General features: G+C 33.8%; 2 protein-coding genes across 2 annotated transcripts; both read right to left on the bottom strand.

The window, feature by feature from the left end:
- Nucleotides 1-2,475: 2,475 nt before the first annotated feature.
- LOC113762625 lies at nt 2,476-5,993 on the bottom strand. The gene is made up of 3 exons (XM_027306158.1): nt 5,779-5,993; nt 5,624-5,676; nt 2,476-2,992 (listed from the first exon to the last, which is right to left on the bottom strand). Exons 1-3 carry the CDS (start codon nt 5,867-5,869, stop codon nt 2,873-2,875), a joined length of 264 nt encoding a protein of 87 aa, XP_027161959.1. The 5' UTR covers nt 5,870-5,993; the 3' UTR covers nt 2,476-2,872.
- Nucleotides 5,994-13,304: 7,311 nt separating this feature from the next.
- On the bottom strand, nt 13,305-15,949 carry LOC113762804. Its single transcript, XM_027306406.1, has 2 exons — nt 15,848-15,949; nt 13,305-14,219 (listed from the first exon to the last, which is right to left on the bottom strand). Exons 1-2 carry the CDS (start codon nt 15,909-15,911, stop codon nt 13,636-13,638), a joined length of 648 nt encoding a protein of 215 aa, XP_027162207.1. The 5' UTR covers nt 15,912-15,949; the 3' UTR covers nt 13,305-13,635.
- Nucleotides 15,950-17,371: the final 1,422 nt, after the last annotated feature.

The raw sequence follows: 17,371 nt of genomic DNA, 5'->3' as shown, positions 1-17,371 counted from the left end.
TGATAAATCGAATGGGGTGGTACCTCTAAACTAATATTCGTACAATGTTAATTTTCTGAAATATAATTCCAAAGGATTTTCTCCACATTAACACTAATTTATTCTTAATGTACCACATCTAAAAGAATGTGCAAATAATAATAATAATAATAATAATGTGATACACCTGAAACAAAAAATTACATCACATTCTTTCGCATTTTGTGCATGGATATAAGAGTCCTAACCTTCACCCAAATGCCCAATACATAGTTGAATAGGAGGGTTTTTTTTTTAATGTCTCTAAGGTATCATAGATTGAGATTTATAAATTAGAAATTAGAAAGAAGAAAGGAGATTTTTTTTTTTTGGAACTATGATAACTTTTCCTTCTGCTCTGAGCAGGAAAACTAATCAAATTTGAGTTTTCATATGATAAAATGGCTTGTGCCATCAATTTTGAGGAGGGTAGTTTTTATGAACTTCTAATCTTGATAAAGCTATTTCAATTGTATTTTTGTTAAATTTGATGGCTGACTTTCCAATTTGGCAAAACTCATTAAGCAAAACCATAGTAGGGGCCGAAAAACATTTGTGACTGAAGCATGATTTTGACGTCGGAAATATCTGTCCTCCTAATGCGTCAAGCTGGTCCCCTATCTCACATACCCAAATGGACAACAGAAAGAGCAAGCACCATGGAGTCAATAATATTATGAAGAATTTTAGGAGGGGACCAAACATTTTGGAAATTAACACTGGAGTAATTTTTTTTCTGGTAAAATAAAATTTGGATTGATTTGACTCTGGTCACCGTCATGCGTCAAGACATATCTCCGAAATCATAGATCGTTTATATAGATGTTCTTACAAATCACTCACTGACATATATTTCTTTTAAGAATCATAGTCTTCTACGAAACCATAAGTCGCTTACAAATATTCTTATAAATCGCCAACCAACACAACCCTCACCTCGGCAGCAATATTCAAACATATTTTATGAGAAAGAGATCCATCCTTGCCAATTCAGTGTTAGCACTAGAGTTGTGATTTGGTACAATTAATCCAAATATTGTGCTTCTTCCATCCAGAATGGTTGTACATTTACATAAATTATTCTACTTATAACATTGTACAATATGTATTAACAAACAAAATTCACGCATAAAACGTGGTAAAACAAGCGTACATGAAATCATTATAAGGTACAAACACCACACAACACGATTACGGTTGCCCCATTCCCGGTGAGATGAATGGAACTGTGCACAAATTTCAGTTGAAAGATAGGTCAACTCTTATTAGTTGCTAAGGGTGCACAAAAAGGTATCCCAATTGCAATACGTATGCTAAGGGCGAACAGAAAGGTAGCACAATTGCATGCATACCTATGTACGTATGTACTTGTATTTGGAGATGGTCGGTTAAAGAAATTAAAATTTGGTGATTGATATGGTATGCCACGTGTTCCAACAACAAGGCATAAAGAATACACCTTGCTGATTTTTGCAAGAATTGATGCTCCAGGACATCTTTTCACCATTCCCCAACACATCCCCACCCCTCAACCCAAAAAAAAAAAACCACCATCACCCCACGCGGGGGCCCCCTCTTTTCTTCCCAAAACAAAAAACTACCAACACGGAAAAAAAAAAAAGCTATGTGTTAACATAACACTCAATTGTTTGTGTCACCTCTTCAATCAAATTATATTACATAACACCATAGGAATACACAAATGCTCATCATTCTCCAATATGATATGCAAAGAATGATGGACTGTACATTTCAAACTCTGAAGCTATTGTGCCTATTGGACACCAGCTTTTAGACCATCTCACAAGTTTCTAAACAGTATGAGGTGGCTAAAAGAAGATTTGAACTTCAAGATTTCAGACAGAATACATAATAGAATGCAGGAAAAACAAAGGAAAATGGTAATTCACGATCAACCCTGGGCAAGAAAAGACTATCAAGGGTTCAGAAACTTGATGGTCCTCGGTTAACAAATACAGAGAGCACGTTTTTCATTAATGATAGATATGGACCACAAATTTGGACTCTTTTCTAGACTGGTCACCATACCAAGTGCCCTGGAAAGAATCCAATCCAGAGATGCAGCAAATTCCCAATTCAGTAAAGCTAAATGTTGGCCGAAAAAGAAATGCAGAGTTTGGGTAAATAGAAACATGTAAAGCAAGTGGCACCGCATTTGCGTGAAATGAAGACTTGAAAGAATTTTACATCATAAAGACAAATAGAATAAACAGAAGTTGACATAATCATGAACCTTTTAGAATGTGGTAATGGTAAACATCAGATTCAGAGAGATTAACAGATTCAACAGAAACGTGTCAAACACAAAACCTCCAATAACAAACATTTTTACTGGCCCTAAACAGTCTCAACAGGATAAGCTATGCACCATGTTTCATGATTTCTGGAATAGATAGTTTAGGTTTACACACTACGGTACACCCAGTCGTCTCATCCTGTAGAACTGAAAACTTTTAGTCATTTAACCAACGAGCTTGATCTATTGTCTGCAAAGCTATTCAGAGTTACAAAACCAAGAAACTCAGGCACTTACAAGAGTAAATTAGAGACAATTAGGAGCTACACTTGGTCCCGTTGATCAGCTAACAAGAACAGATGTGGCAACATGAATACATAGAAATTTACACTTTATAGTAGCCAAAAATGCAAGAAGTTGCATGCAGAACAACAACAAACAACTCTCAATCCAGCCCTAGAATCAACTCAGGAAATAAAAAAGCTACACAATAAGAAAAAGGGAATAAACCACACCTATTCTGTTCCTATAAAATGACAATCAAAATTGTGTTAATTCAATGACTTGATCGTGACTAATGCAGCAGGCTGTTGTTTCCTACTTTGCACCACTAGATGACTCTGGTTGTGGTTTGACTATGCTTAGTTGGCCACCTTCCTTGTTGGCAACAGTAGCTGCTTTTGCCTCATTGCAATAATTTATGAACTTGGTCAGTTCCTGAAGAGCAGAACGCAAACTGTCAGAAGAACTTAAAAAGATATGCACAAGCAAGGGCAATATGTCAAATCAAGTATAAATTCAATGCGCAGCCTCAGTTCAGAAGAAAGCAAGTTATTGGGAGAAGCATTCTCCGTCAGTCTACAATCTGAAAATACCCGGCTGTCTGATGACAAATTTACTTTTCTTTTCCTGTAAATTCTAGAAATAGCAGACCTTTTGTGTTCATGGAGACTAGTTAGCAACATGAACAGATATAAAAAGACAATTGGTAGGGAGAGGAATAAACTTTACTTCCTTTTCACCCATGCCACCAAAACCCAATAATAGAATGAATGAAACTCTACACCCCAACTAAAATATATGTAACCAACTTTAGCCTATTCCCATTTTTTTTCCCAGCATTCAGCACCACCTGGATATCAATCTTCACTCCCTTAAAATTTCAAACGCCACCCTCACCATCACCATATTTAACAGGAAGAAAACCAGAGCATTGGAAAGAGGATAGATTGCTGATCCAGAAAAGAGAAAAAAAGTGAGGTCGGAGAGCTATGGACAGAGAAGGGACAAAAAAAAAATTTTTGTTTGGTTTGGGGGGGGGGGGGGGGGGGGGCAGGAACTGTAATCAAAGTTGAGCTTTGCTAATTAGGTAGCTGGAGATGGGTGTGGAAGTGGAGACAAAGCTCAGAACGAAGGATCAGTGTATTGAGAGATTGATGGTTGCTGATGATGAACAAAAAGACCATCTTCCAAAAGTTGCTATCTATTTGGATCATAAGTGATCTGAACAACATGCTATCTCCTTGAACTTGAGAATATAGGAAATAAACAACCTATCTTGGTTACGTATTTCAAGGTGGTTCAATTGTATATAGTGACAGAAGAATTGACAAAGTTTGGTAACAAAGGATAGGAAAACTGAGCTGGAGATCTAAGACTAGTGAACCAGAATGAAATGACAAGGCAGCCAGTGCCATATAACACCCAAAGAGGAAGGCTCAAGGCTGAATAAAATAGAGAAAAAACAATGGTGAAAGCTGTAAAACTCTATTGGAACACCTCACTACCAAAGCGGTATTCGCATCCACTTGCTGCTTGTGAAAAGAGATCACAGTCCTCCTAGTAAGCATTGTCAGGAGCAGCATTACATTGAAAATACAGTGACAACAATGTGAACCTTGTTTGACAATTGCACTATGATTTTGTCCAATCATTGCTCAAATATTCATCATTTAGCAACATTTGACATTTGATGCTCTACTCTAAATCTGGGACAATCGTTAATTTAGTCTCAGATTGGCTCTCTTAATCACTGCACAATTTCATCAATTTTCCCTAATGAAATTAGATTAGAAGCTATACATTCCAAGACTGCCTAACTATAAAAGCACCTTAACCTAAACTGTCTCTCAAATTCACAAGCTCCCATGTAGTATTATTTAGGGGTAAAAAGAGTTCTCTTAACAACCATATTACAGCTTCCCTTCCCTTCACATGCACATGTATCCACTATTTTGTGTTACAGGCAAGCAAGCATGTAGATATCTCAATTTACGTGCTACCTCACAAAATCTTTCTGGCATAACACCTGTTTATCACTAACAAAAGAGATAATGAACATATAGCATATACTCAACGAGACATAGAAGGATCTACAGTTTTATGTCTACAAAAATCTTCCATTTTGGTTTTGAGTTGGATGCATAGCTGAAACCTCAGTCCAAAACCATTTAGTTGCGCAAGCCTGCCTATGATTTGAAAAGCCTGGACAGGTTATTGTTTTTAAAGAATCTAACTAATTGAGCTTATTCTAACCTCAAGAGGTTACAAAATAATTCATTTGGACCATATGTAATCACTTTCCCATTCACCTCATGCAATTCTATAACATTGATGATGAAACAAGAACATGGTTACAGAACAACTAAAAAGAAACTGATTGCAGGATAAGAAAAACTAAAAATAAATAAATACTAAAATATCCAAGAATAAATACAAAATGCTGGAAGGAAATGCACGATCATGGTTCCAGAACATATCTTTTCCTCCTAAATTTACAAAACAAGAACATATTCTCACAAATACAGACACACAAAAATGGAGAAAAGGTATTGAAGCCAATTTAGGTTCTAACGTGTAAACAGAAACACTATAGACTTACTATTGCCTCAACTTTGCATGGGAACAAGCTTATTGGAACACACAAAAGAAAGATGAAATCAAAGTAAAGCTTATAATCCAATCAATACACTAAGTGCTTTTAACAGGGCAAATTAAAGGAAGCGTTAAATTCTAAGGTCGTTTTCAGCTGACACTTAGATTCTGAATTAAGATAATTCTAAAGCTCCAACTGGAGGCAAAACTAATGTTCTTTTTCACGAAATAAAACACCAAACTGTTCTCACATTCAGAAATCTCGATTAGGTGGTTATTGAAATATTAAAGAAACCAAAGAACTCCAATTATCAAGAAATTGCATATTTCTACCAATTTTCTTCACCAAAGAAAGTCAAAAACATTAATAAGCAGATACAATTAATTATGAACAGTTTAAAAACAAGAGTATTCCTTTCTGAAGTACAATTAAGCAGATAAATAAACATAATAAGGAGAATTAAATAAGCTTACCCGATCAGTATCCATATCCTTCGTGACCTTTGAGGGCTTCACGACTCTCTTCCCTTAATTCAAATTCAGAGTTCAATCAAAACCCACATCACAAATATACAGAACAATGATTTTTTTCAACCAAAATATGATAAATTGGAAACTAAAAATTGCACCTTTACGAGTTTGAGTGGCTTTGCCATGGCGATTGGGAGGAATTGACTTCTTCTTTTGTTGACCTTTGAAAAGATTGCTCTTTTGGGTCATTTTTCTTTCAAAATTGTTGACTATTCTCCCAATTGCTCTGCTCTGGGTGGCTATGATGGTTTAAATTGAAATGTTAGGGTTTTTGAAGCTCAGGGGTTTATGTGCACGAAAATAGTAAAGAGAGAGAGAGAGAGATGCAGTTTTGGTACCCAAACTTTAGCACATGAGTAATTTTAGCCTTCAAACTTTGCACAAAACAAATCTAATACCCAATCTTTCAACTTTTAAGCACATTTAGTATTCTTGATGTATTTTTTTCTAAATGGCAATCAGAAAGAGTCATGCGATAATTACATGTTCAACAACTATTATATAAATAAAAGTGCCAAAAAAAGTAAAATTTAGTTCTCAAACTTGGTAATTAGTGTCAGAATGATATTTTACATTTTTTTTGGAATTTTTTTTATAGAATTGTTGCCGAACATGTGACTATCACGTGACTCTTTCCCATAGTAATTTAGGAAAATTGTCAAGGGTACTAAATGTGCTTAAAAGTTGAAAGATTGGGTACCAAATTTGCTTTTGTCCAAAATTTGGGAACTAAAACCGCTCATGTGTCAAAATTTGGGTACCAAAACTGCATTTTTCTCAAAAAAAGAAATCCAATATTTTATACTCTGAAAATTTAGTAATCCCCTGTGGTTCTGGTGATTTACGTGTAGCTCCCATATAGTTTGAAAGTTCACTTTTTAACCCTATCTGTTTTGGACTAAAAATGTAAATTGAGTGAAAAGATTTAAAAAAATAATTTGTAAAAAGGAATTAAGAAACTTAAGAGATGACTATTTTCATATTATCATATAAACCAAATTAGCATTATGCAATATTATGGGAACTATTAATAGTAAATTAGTAATTGCAAATGTGTTAATCTTTAATCTTGTAGAATTGGCTTGTATACACAACTTTAATTTGAGCTACTTAATAAGATAGCAATAATTATTCTTTTAGTTTGATATTGATTTACTTCTCCAAAAATATTCCACAGAGACTAAAAGTTAGACTTTTAAACATATGGAGGTTGCAATCGAATTCTCAAACCTCGTATTAGTTATTGAACCTTAACTAGCTATAGAATATTTTTCAAACAAGGTTTATGGTAACACGAATTTGTCCATACAACTAGGGGGAATGTCCGCGCATCGTGCGGGTGTTTTGTACCTATGGGGAAGGAGGTTTTTTTATTGAACAAACAATAGTACATTGTGAGAAGAAATAAAACTTAGTATGAAAAGATAAACGATATAATCAATCAATTCACACAGCGTTACAATAAAACTGTGTCAAATTGAAGGTCGTTGATAATGCAGAAAGGCAGAGCAACACAGAAAACTAACCTTATTCCAGAATTTCCACCGAGTGCTCTTACTTGTTGTTGCTCCAAACTTATAAGATTATAACCAACCCAGACCAATTGGGGTTAGGCAACGCAATAAGAGTCGCTAATTGTAGGTACTAAGAACACACCGACAAAATTAAGGGAGAAACTGAAAAATTGGGGGGTGAAATCTAACCTCACTCTGAACCACTAGGAGTAGTTGGGACTGAAGAACATTCTGAACTGATTAGTATAAAACCAAGTAGAATTATCCCAATCATAGAATGCGAACAGAGAAAAACTGATAATCAACCGTTAGGCATTAACATACCAACGGTTTGGCAATTAAATTGGGTGTAATTAATGACGAAATAATAGGTAATTTCAGAGTTGAGCTCGGATGAAAGAGAAAACGATGAGACAAATCGTTGTAGACAAAGGCAAAAAGGAAAAGCGTAACTCCTGAAGCTGAAAAGGGATAAACTGACCAATGTTTGTGACTCATAAATGCAGATTATAAATGATAGAAAAATGGGTTTCTACCATTGATAGAGAAATCGTTGACTTATTTCCTAAATCTAATTGTTATTCAAACGTTTTAGACAAAGCAACATCTCAAACGGTTATCTGCAGTGAAAAGGGTTGGTAGTTAAGGAATATTCCGGTAGTTACACCAACACACAAGCATATATGGGTTGTACAAAATACAAAAACGGTTGCACACTTATTACACATTCCATCAATACCCAGATGGCTCATCAATGACAACTTTAAATGTATTAAAATGAGGTCATTTCAGTAAACATACCCAAATACATGCTTCATTAACTTGTACCTGAAGCTTTTAAACTAATACACAACATTTCACATTCTCAAAAAGTCTCCACCTATGTGGTTGAAATTCAACTTATTTTTTGACCAAAACTTAATCTTATATAGTATAAGGATTTTATGACATGTGAGGATACATGTTATCGTAATATACTGCGACTAGCTATCTTAAACAAAAGAAGAAGAATGTTTTTTTTTTCAAATGTAGGTAGGAGGTTTTGAATCCGGAATCTCTCACTTAAACTCCCTCCCCCCTTACCACCCAACCTACCTTCTAAGTAAACCAGTTTAGAATCTTTGAAATCAGAATTAGCAAGTTTTAGAAACAATAAGATCAAAAACAGATAAAATTCTAAAATTTTCTTATATTATAGTATAAAAAGAAATTTGCTTGGCACTATTCATCTATTTTTGATTGCTTGCTTTGAGTTATTTTGGTAATTTTAGATATGTGGCTAAGCATTTTTTAGCTTTGGATATAAGTCAGGAGTGCAAAAAAGTCGAGCCGAGTTGATCTTTAGTCTGAGCGAATCGAGTCTCAACCTAGATTTATGAAACTTGAATTCGAGTTCGAATTCGACGACTTCAAAATGTAAAGTTCGAGCTCGAGTTTGAATCAAATTCGAGTCGAGTCGAATTTGACTGGAACTTAAAAAATAAAAAAATAGTTATTTTATTTTTTAAAAAAATAAAATAATAATTTTTTTTAACAAATAATAAAATATTAAGAATATATATGTAATTTTACTACTAAAATAATATATATATATATATAATCGAACTCGAGTCGGCTCGTGAATTAACGAGTTTAATATTTTTGAACTCGAGTTCAATTTCGAGTCGAGCTCAGACCCGAACCGATCATGAGCCAATTGGTTTGCGGCCCTAGTACAAGCAGTAAAAGCAAGGACTGTTGATGGAATTATGCTTTTGCCCTTTAGTTTTGTTTGAACGTGGCTGTTGCACGTGAGATGATAATAATGATTGGCAGGTGCTTCGATTTATTAAATTTTTGTTTGGATAGGGTATTATTTGAAATATTATTTGGAATAATTACTGTAGCACTTTTTGTGATGTGATGTATATGAGATAAAAAGGTGGGTTGGAAAATGTGTTTATGATGCAAGCGAAATATTATTTGGGATAAATTTTGTATCCAAACACTAGTAGTACTAGTATTTTCGCAATTGCCGATTAATTATTTAGGTTTATTCTTTCTTGAAAAGTATTGCAATTGTCATGAAGCGTTGAGTCTGTTTCAAATTTCAAAATTTATAGTTAAAAGATCAAAATTTTAAACTGGAATATTGAATCCCCCCCAGCAAACAAAGACTCCCCTTTTTATTTCTCAGTCAAGTGACTAAAATTTGATCTTACTAAAAAAAAACTTTCACTATTATGATTTCTTAATCGTGTATTTTATCTTATCTTCTCTTGCTCTTTAGAAAAAGTTTTAGCCAAATACTTTTGAATTTTTTATTTTCTCTCTCAGATATTTGATTAGTTGTGCAAGTCCAATCAAACCTTTTATTAACGGGCATATATTATTCTTCCCCTCCTAACTATTCATGTCATTGATTTCAGGTGAAGTGCAAATTGTAACTTGCATCCTTATCCATGACCTCTTCTTGGTTAAATTCTACTATCCTCATCTAATGAATTTTATGCAGCTATTAAAAGCAAAAGAACTTGACAATGAAGATGATATCTATACAATAATAAAGGGAGAGAAATGGAAGTTGAGGTAAACATTTTATGTTATTTTTTGAACTTTTAATTTTACCCTTAAAAAATGAAATTTTACCCTAATCACCTAATCACATTTGCTAATATAATCTCTCATAATTCCCTTAAACATCGTAACGACCAAATTAACTTGTAACTACCAAATATTTTTTTTATCAAACGCGTCTGAATATGTTAAGATGTGAATCCATTAAATCTAAGTTCTGAATTGAGTTATCAAACATGACTTATAAATTCTTATGCAAAAAATGAAAATGCTCACTTGCCCAATTACAAAAACATGTTTATTGTGGTTAATTGGATAAATAGCTGTTCCATTCTGGCAGGCTGCTGAATCCGTTTGTTTCATATTGATAATCCATTTTATGATTATATTGACTTTTCTAGATTTTCTATGTGTACATGCCTTAGATAAGTATGTATTCAACCATTCAAGACAAGAGGTAAAGTATAAAATAAAGAATAAGGGACGACTAAGCCCTCTATATCTTTCAGTGGAATGTATATTTACTGTCATGAAACTGCCACAAATTCTAATATAAACGACAGATATGCTCTACTCTACCCTAGTAGCAATCCGATACATGCATCAATAGAAACAAATTGAGAAACAAAGAAAATATGATACCAAAAAGCAGTAGCTAAAAGAGGTAATAAACTTTACATTATGGATGACAACCATATAGTGGTCAAATACAGTGCAAATTCAAAGCTATGTCTGGCAATTGGGCGGGTTGGGTGGGTTTTGGGCAGGTTAATGTTGGGTTTTCATTTAAATGGGTTACACCCAACCCGCTCAACTTTAGATTGGGTTAATCTTGGGTTGGATCATATTGGGTTATCTCAAACCCATGACCCAAATATGACCAAATATATTAAATAATAGATTTTGATACATAAACTCTCTCAAATATATTTTCATATACAAAAAAAAAAAATTCACACACATAAATATATTTTCACACACTAAAACACTTATAAATGCAAGCACACACTCACTTTTTAAGTTCTTTTGAAATCCATTATTTTGACACATACAAACACACTAAAATATACACTAATATACTTTCACAAATGCACACACATACTAACTGTTTAAACTACTTGGACCCAATCACATTTTAAAGAAAGTTATAAACTGAAATTTTGAGCCATAAATGAATCTTGTAAATAAACTATAGTCTCTTATATTTGTAATGTAATTTGTTCAACGAAATTACTTATTTAGCTCTAAATTATTATTTTATAGTATGTGTATAAAAATAAAAAAATAAAAAATAAAAAAATGTGTGGGGCAGGTCGGGTAACTCGGATTTTTAATTATATGATCCCAGTTGAGGAATTGTAATTAGTAATTACTAACCACAAAAATCAATGTTTGGCTAATGAAATCCTGCTAATTAATATAATCAAAGCTTCTATTCATCCATGGCAGGACTCGAACAACCTCAGCAATCGAAACAGAGCCTTGTATTTTAAGTGGATTCATCATCTTAAATATTTGTCATTGGCGGAGCATATTGGAAAGTTAAACAAGCTTTTGGCCAAAATGGAAAACAATAATGTAGAAACAAATAAATAAAGAAGCTCAACATTTTGCTCAGAACCAAGCAATTGAAGCTACGTCACATGGTAAAAAAATAATAAAAAAATAAAAAAAGCCTATGTCACATCATGTTTCAATGGGCTCATCCTCTGAACCGCTCCAAATTACAATTCCTCGACGGGGCAGGTCGGGTACCGCTTTAAATTAACTTGTTTTTTTGTTTTTTTTTTTAATTTAAGTTGGGCAATGGGTGTCCAACATAAATATTCAAACTGCCCAAAATATATATGAATTTTTATTATCCAATCCAAAATTAACCCAAAACCCAACTTACCCAACCTAGAGCTGTCAATTATACCCAAAACCCAATAACCCACCCAACCCACCCACTAATTCCAAAACCCAACTTACCCAACCCAACCTCTCAAATTAGTGGGTGGGTTGGATGGGTTATTGGGTTTTGGGTATAATTGACAGCTCTAGGTTGGGTAAGTTGGATTTTGGGTTAATTTTGGGTTGGGTAATAAAAATTCATATATATTTTGGGCGATTTTGGTATTTATGTTAGGCACCCATTACCCAATTTAAATTTAAAAAAAAAAACAAGTTAATTTAAAGCGGTACCCGACCTGCCCCGTTGAGGAATTGTAATTTGGAGCGGTTCATAGGATGAGCCCATTGAAACATGATGTGACATAGGCTTTTTTTATTTTATTATTTTTTTTACTATGTGACGTAGCTTCAATTGCTTGGTTCTGAGCAAAATGTTGAGCTTCTTTATTTATTTGTTTCTACATTATTGTTTTCCATTTTGGCCAAAAGCTTGTTTAACTTTCCAATATGCTCCGCCAATGACAAATATTTAAGATGATGAATCCACTTAAAATACAAGGCTCTGTTTCGATTGCTGAGGTTGTTCGAGTCCTGCCATGGATGAATAGGAGTTTTGATTTATATTAATTAGCAGGATTTCATTAGCCAAACATTGATTTTTGTGGTTAGTAATTACAATTCCTCAACTGGGATCACATAATTAAAAATCCGCGTTACCCGACCTGCCCCACACATATATATATTTTTTATTTTTTTATTTTTATACACATACTATAAAATAATAATTTAGAGCTAAATAAGTAATTTCGTTGAACAAATTACATTACAAATATGAGAGACTATAGTTTATTTACAAGATTCATTTATGGCTCAAAATTTCAGTTTATAACCTTTTTTAAAATGTGATTGGGCCCAAGTAGTTTAAACAGTTAGTATGTGTGTGTATTTGTGAAAGTATATTAGTGTGTTTGTATGTGTAAAAATAATGGATTTCAAAAGAACTTAAAAAGTGAGTGTGTGCTTGCATCTGTAAGTGTTTTAGTGTGTGAAAATATATTTATGTGTGTGAATTTTTTTTTTTTTATATGAAAATATATTTGAGAGAATTTATGTATCAAAATCTATTATTTAATATATTGGGTCATATTTGGGTCATGGATTTGAGATAATCCAATATGACCCAACCCAAGATTAACCCAATCTAAAGTTGGGCGGGTTGGATGTAACCCATTTAAATGAAAACCCAACATTAACCCGCCCAAAAATCACCCAACCCATCCACTTGCCAGGCATAACCCAACCCAACCTCTCAAATTAGTGGGTGGATTGGGTGGGTTGTTGGATTTTGGGTATAATTGACAGTTCTATTCAAAGCATATATTCTTTGGGCTTAATTCCAATAGTAATGGATAGCGGTAATAATGAATATTGTGAACAAAAATGGCTATCGACAGTCCAGACCAATTGACAGGCAAAGTTTTGACAAAACCAAGCAGATTGAATTGCAGCCGAAAACCAAACAGAAAGACTTTGCTCTTCTCTTCCAGAAGTAAATAAATCAAAGACATTTTATAAATGAACTCACCAGAAAACCTTAAGTAGCTCAAATGATCATTAGCTGACTACTGATGATCGACCAAAAATCACACACGTTGAAGAAATTGGGAAAGAAGCAAAATCTCATGTTTGGATGAAGAAAAATAACATCGACAACCATGACCGTCGAAAGGCATGATACAAAAAATACTGTAAAAAGAAACACAGAGATGTATTTCCAGAAAAAGATTTTAGCATCAAGGAACTATCTATGACAACATGATATTCCACTGAACATCTACATAATACAGTATTAAGCAGACAACATAATGTGCTATTGCCTTTGAACCATTCTTCTTGCTAGAGAAGTGTGAATCAATGCTCTAGCTTAATGTTTGGCATTAACTACAAGAGCTCCCCAGGGCAATGACCTACGTATCTATGCATCACAGAAATTTATGAGAGCTCAACAATTTTTGGTCGCTTATTGGATGGTTGCATCCTCCACGGATCACTACAGGAATTTTCACCAGTAGCCTTAAACATCCTTTCCTCATCATCACTGCCATCACTAGCAACTTCCTCATTATTTTTACTTTCATGGTGGTCATCATCATCACTACTAACACTAGCAGCCAAGGAGATGGTTGGCTGGGAACCAGCCATAGCAGACTCAGCAGCAGCAAGAGCCTCAGGGGTATGAAGATCAGCAACTCCCAACATCAAATCCATTTCAATGTATTCTGATTCATTACCATGAAGCACTTCAATATCATATTTTTCAGCGTTGTTCTTTGCATCAAATTGTAGCCTTTGATTTGCTTCTGATATGACTCCCAAAAAGTCCTTCACTTTTCCAAGAACATTACTTTCAGGAAAAACGCATATATCGGGTTTCTTATCGGGAATTCGAATGCTTTTTGGTTTTGCAATTTGCACCTGCGCAAAGTCATCTTTTTTGTAAAACAAAAGTTTCGACTCTATAGATGAGGCAGAGTAATTGCTGTTCTCCTCCCAGTCCAAAAAATCTTTGCTCTTCCCTTCAATTCAAATATAAACATGACACTTATTAGCCAACATTTTGATGCATATATACTCAAATTTGAATGCACAAATACATATATCTTAGCATCACCCACTAAAGAACACTCATAATTACGAGCATGCTTTATAGATATAAAAAGTAGAGTATGTGCTTGATAGTTTCTTCCCAAACAAAAGAAGACAACTAAAATTAGGAAAAACCATATAGTCTATGACATATTGATAATATCTGTCATAATCTCATGCTAAGGCATGAAATCCTAATTTATAAGTTTTAAAAGCAAAAGAAAAGAAAAGCAAAATCAAGTAAGATGTTGTCATAAGGATAAAAACTAAAAATTGCTCGACAAGCAACAGTAATCCTGGCATACGATGTTTAAGTTAAGAACATCACCAAATATATACATGTTTACAAGCAGTATGTATGTAACATCTACACTATACTTTAGCTATCATTTGAATCTGATTTATAACTGTACAGATTCATCGTTGAGAAAAAACCGTATCATTCAACCAAGAGCTTCAAAAGGCACCATGACCATAACAAGGTATCATTTGCAGATCCACAAAACTTACCAGTTAAAGCTTTCTTTATTTTTTTTAACACATAAATTTGCTAGCCTTCTTGACGATAATAGCAGCTACAGGGAACTTCCAGTTGTCACATCTTATTCAGTCCAGATTTGTAAAGATCTATATCAACCAAAGTGGTTAAGTGATAAGTTACCTTCCAGCTCTTCCCTATTCATCCATTATCCAGAAATTTAAAAGATTCCTATTGACTAACCACATGAAGAACAACTACAAAATAGGATTGGGACCGTATTCAATACAAACATGACAGGTTTAACACTTCAAACTAGTCTCATACCAACATATAATACATTAAACTTCATGTCACAATGTAAATCATAGGCTGGAGTTGCTACAATGTATTTTACCATTTAAAGGAACAATAATACAACTGAAAACTTCCCTATCACTGTAAATTAAATTACTCGATTTCATAAACATTAAATCTATGAGCAAAATAACATAACAAGTTTAAGAAGACAAGAAACCAAAGACAGCTAAAAACTTCATAACCAAATTAAAACACATAGAATCACACACATTACACATTTGTTTTGATATCACTGTACATTTTACAGGTTGGAAGGGCTTTTCTATGGTGATTAGGATGGACTAATTTCTTTTTCTTGGGCATGATCTATCATTTTTTTCTTTATAGGACTTTTATTGGATATGTAAGGTTTAATCAAACTCTCAACTCCTTTTGCAACTGGAGAATCGACTTCCTTTTAATAATCAAAATAACTGGCTAAAATTAAAACTCTTTTCAATCCAATGAACAAATACAACCACCAGAAGCATTGATGATTTCAGTCCTTTATCGTAAGTTATGAAAACTATGCTAAGCCAAAATCCAAGTTCTCTTCACTAATAACACCACCAATGATTAAGTTAGCCTTCATTATAGAAATAAATTTCTGGGAATTCAACTGAAATAAAAATCCCATAGCGAGAATAGCATAAATCCAACCATTTCAATAAGCCAACAGAGCAAAGAAAGTTAAAAACTTCAAAACTACATGCAAAAATAAAAATAAAAAAGAAATTGTACCTTTAGAAGCTTGACGGGCTTTTTCAGGACGATTCAGGTGGGATGGTTTCTTCTTTTTGGGCATGATGATTTTATCAACTCCCTTTCTTGGTTATTATTTTTTTCCCTCCCTGTGATATTGCGGGGTTTAGAAGCTGAGATGCTAGGGTTTATGAAGCCCTTTCTACTGATAAGAAAATCACCAATTTAGTCCCTAACCTTTTTGCCTAATGTCAATTTGTTCCCAAACTTTTGATTCTGGCCAATATAGTCCCTAAACTCATTTTCCACTTCCAATTAAGGAGCTCTATGTTGGCACCACCAAGAAAATCCAACCTGACCCCTAATTGATCGACAAAAGAGGGTATTTTTGGAACATCAATGATGGATCGGTAATAAAACAAGTAATCTGATAATTACACACTCGATAAAAATCGAAAAATATAGTAGAAAAAATCGATAGTGAAATTAGGTAAAACTAGGGTTCATTCTAAGGTGCTCAAATCTGTCAAATTTTGAAACTGGTGTTCAAAATCATAGCATTTAAAATGCATCTGAGGAGAAATTGGGACAAAGAAACATCAAATTCAAGCACTGATCAATATTTGAAGAACGTCGACTCAAATTTATCAGAACCAGGGAAGTAGATATATGAAAGGAATCATGAATACTATAATGGAGACAAAATTGTGTTGCAACTGCCATGAGCAATGTCAAGTCGTAGCTTCTTGGATAGAGTAAAACTCTTTGAAATGGTTTTATGGCGGCAAAAGTTATGGGTAAATGTTTTGAATAAGTAAAATTTGAAATTTTTTTGTAAAACTAAACTCTGAATTGGCACTTATGAATGCAGAAACATGGCGCTTTTTTTTATGGTATGATCTATCCTTACTCTAGAAGACTAAGAATGTGATGATTTCACTGTTGAGGGACTTTAGAAGTGCTGAACGTGAAAATGCAGTGTTGAAGATTTAAATCAACAAATGCAAAAGTGAAAATGGTTTGGTTGGCATGTATTTATTACTGCATTGTAATTCTGGTTGTGCTTATTGGCAATGGAAGACGATAACAAGAGGTATTAGAATTGAAAATGCTAGAATTGAACATGATGAACTAGTGCTTGTAATAGAATTTTGTATGTCAGCTATTTATGTTCAGAGAATGAAACTGTTGAGTTATGATCTAAACCAATTTGAATTTGAAATGAACTAGTTAAGGGAGTTCTTGGTTTGATATCTATATGATTGTTTGTACAGATGGCAGAAATGCATACTAATAGCTAATGCAACTAACAGTGATTTGGCAGTAAAAAATTTGACAAAATTTTGCTTGATATATGACATTTCTAAACTCAAACGAGTCACTTGATGTCATTACAGCATTTGCACTTGATAAAGAATAGTCAAACTGTGACGCCCCCACTTCTCCCAAGGGCGAACCCAAGGGTATCGGCGGGATGCCTGACCAGCTCTCGCCAGGACTCGGTACAATCCATAATTCAAAATTAGGAATACTTCAAACAACTTCAATATATATATTTAAAGT

The sequence above is a fragment of the Coffea eugenioides genome, chromosome 2 (assembly GCF_003713205.1).
Source record: "Coffea eugenioides isolate CCC68of chromosome 2, Ceug_1.0, whole genome shotgun sequence".
In the NCBI taxonomy this organism is placed as follows: Eukaryota; Viridiplantae; Streptophyta; class Magnoliopsida; order Gentianales; family Rubiaceae; genus Coffea; species Coffea eugenioides.
Note: the sequence above shows the minus strand (reverse complement) of the source record. Positions and strands in the feature narration are given on the sequence as shown.

Excerpts from the sequence above, each read along its gene's own strand:
- LOC113762625 (XM_027306158.1), bottom strand. The coding sequence starts at position 5,869 with ATGACCCAAAAGAGCAATCTTTTCAAAGGTCAACAAAAGAAGAAGTCA. Across the intron at positions 5,677-5,778 it reads AGCCACTCAAACTCGTAAAG|GGAAGAGAGTCGTGAAGCCC; the intron begins GTGCAATTTTTA and ends ATTTGAATTAAG. Across the intron at positions 2,993-5,623 it reads AGGATATGGATACTGATCGG|GAACTGACCAAGTTCATAAA; the intron begins GTAAGCTTATTT and ends TCTGCTCTTCAG.
- LOC113762804 (XM_027306406.1), bottom strand. The coding sequence starts at position 15,911 with ATGCCCAAAAAGAAGAAACCATCCCACCTGAATCGTCCTGAAAAAGCC. Across the intron at positions 14,220-15,847 it reads AGCCCGTCAAGCTTCTAAAG|GGAAGAGCAAAGATTTTTTG; the intron begins GTACAATTTCTT and ends TTTGAATTGAAG.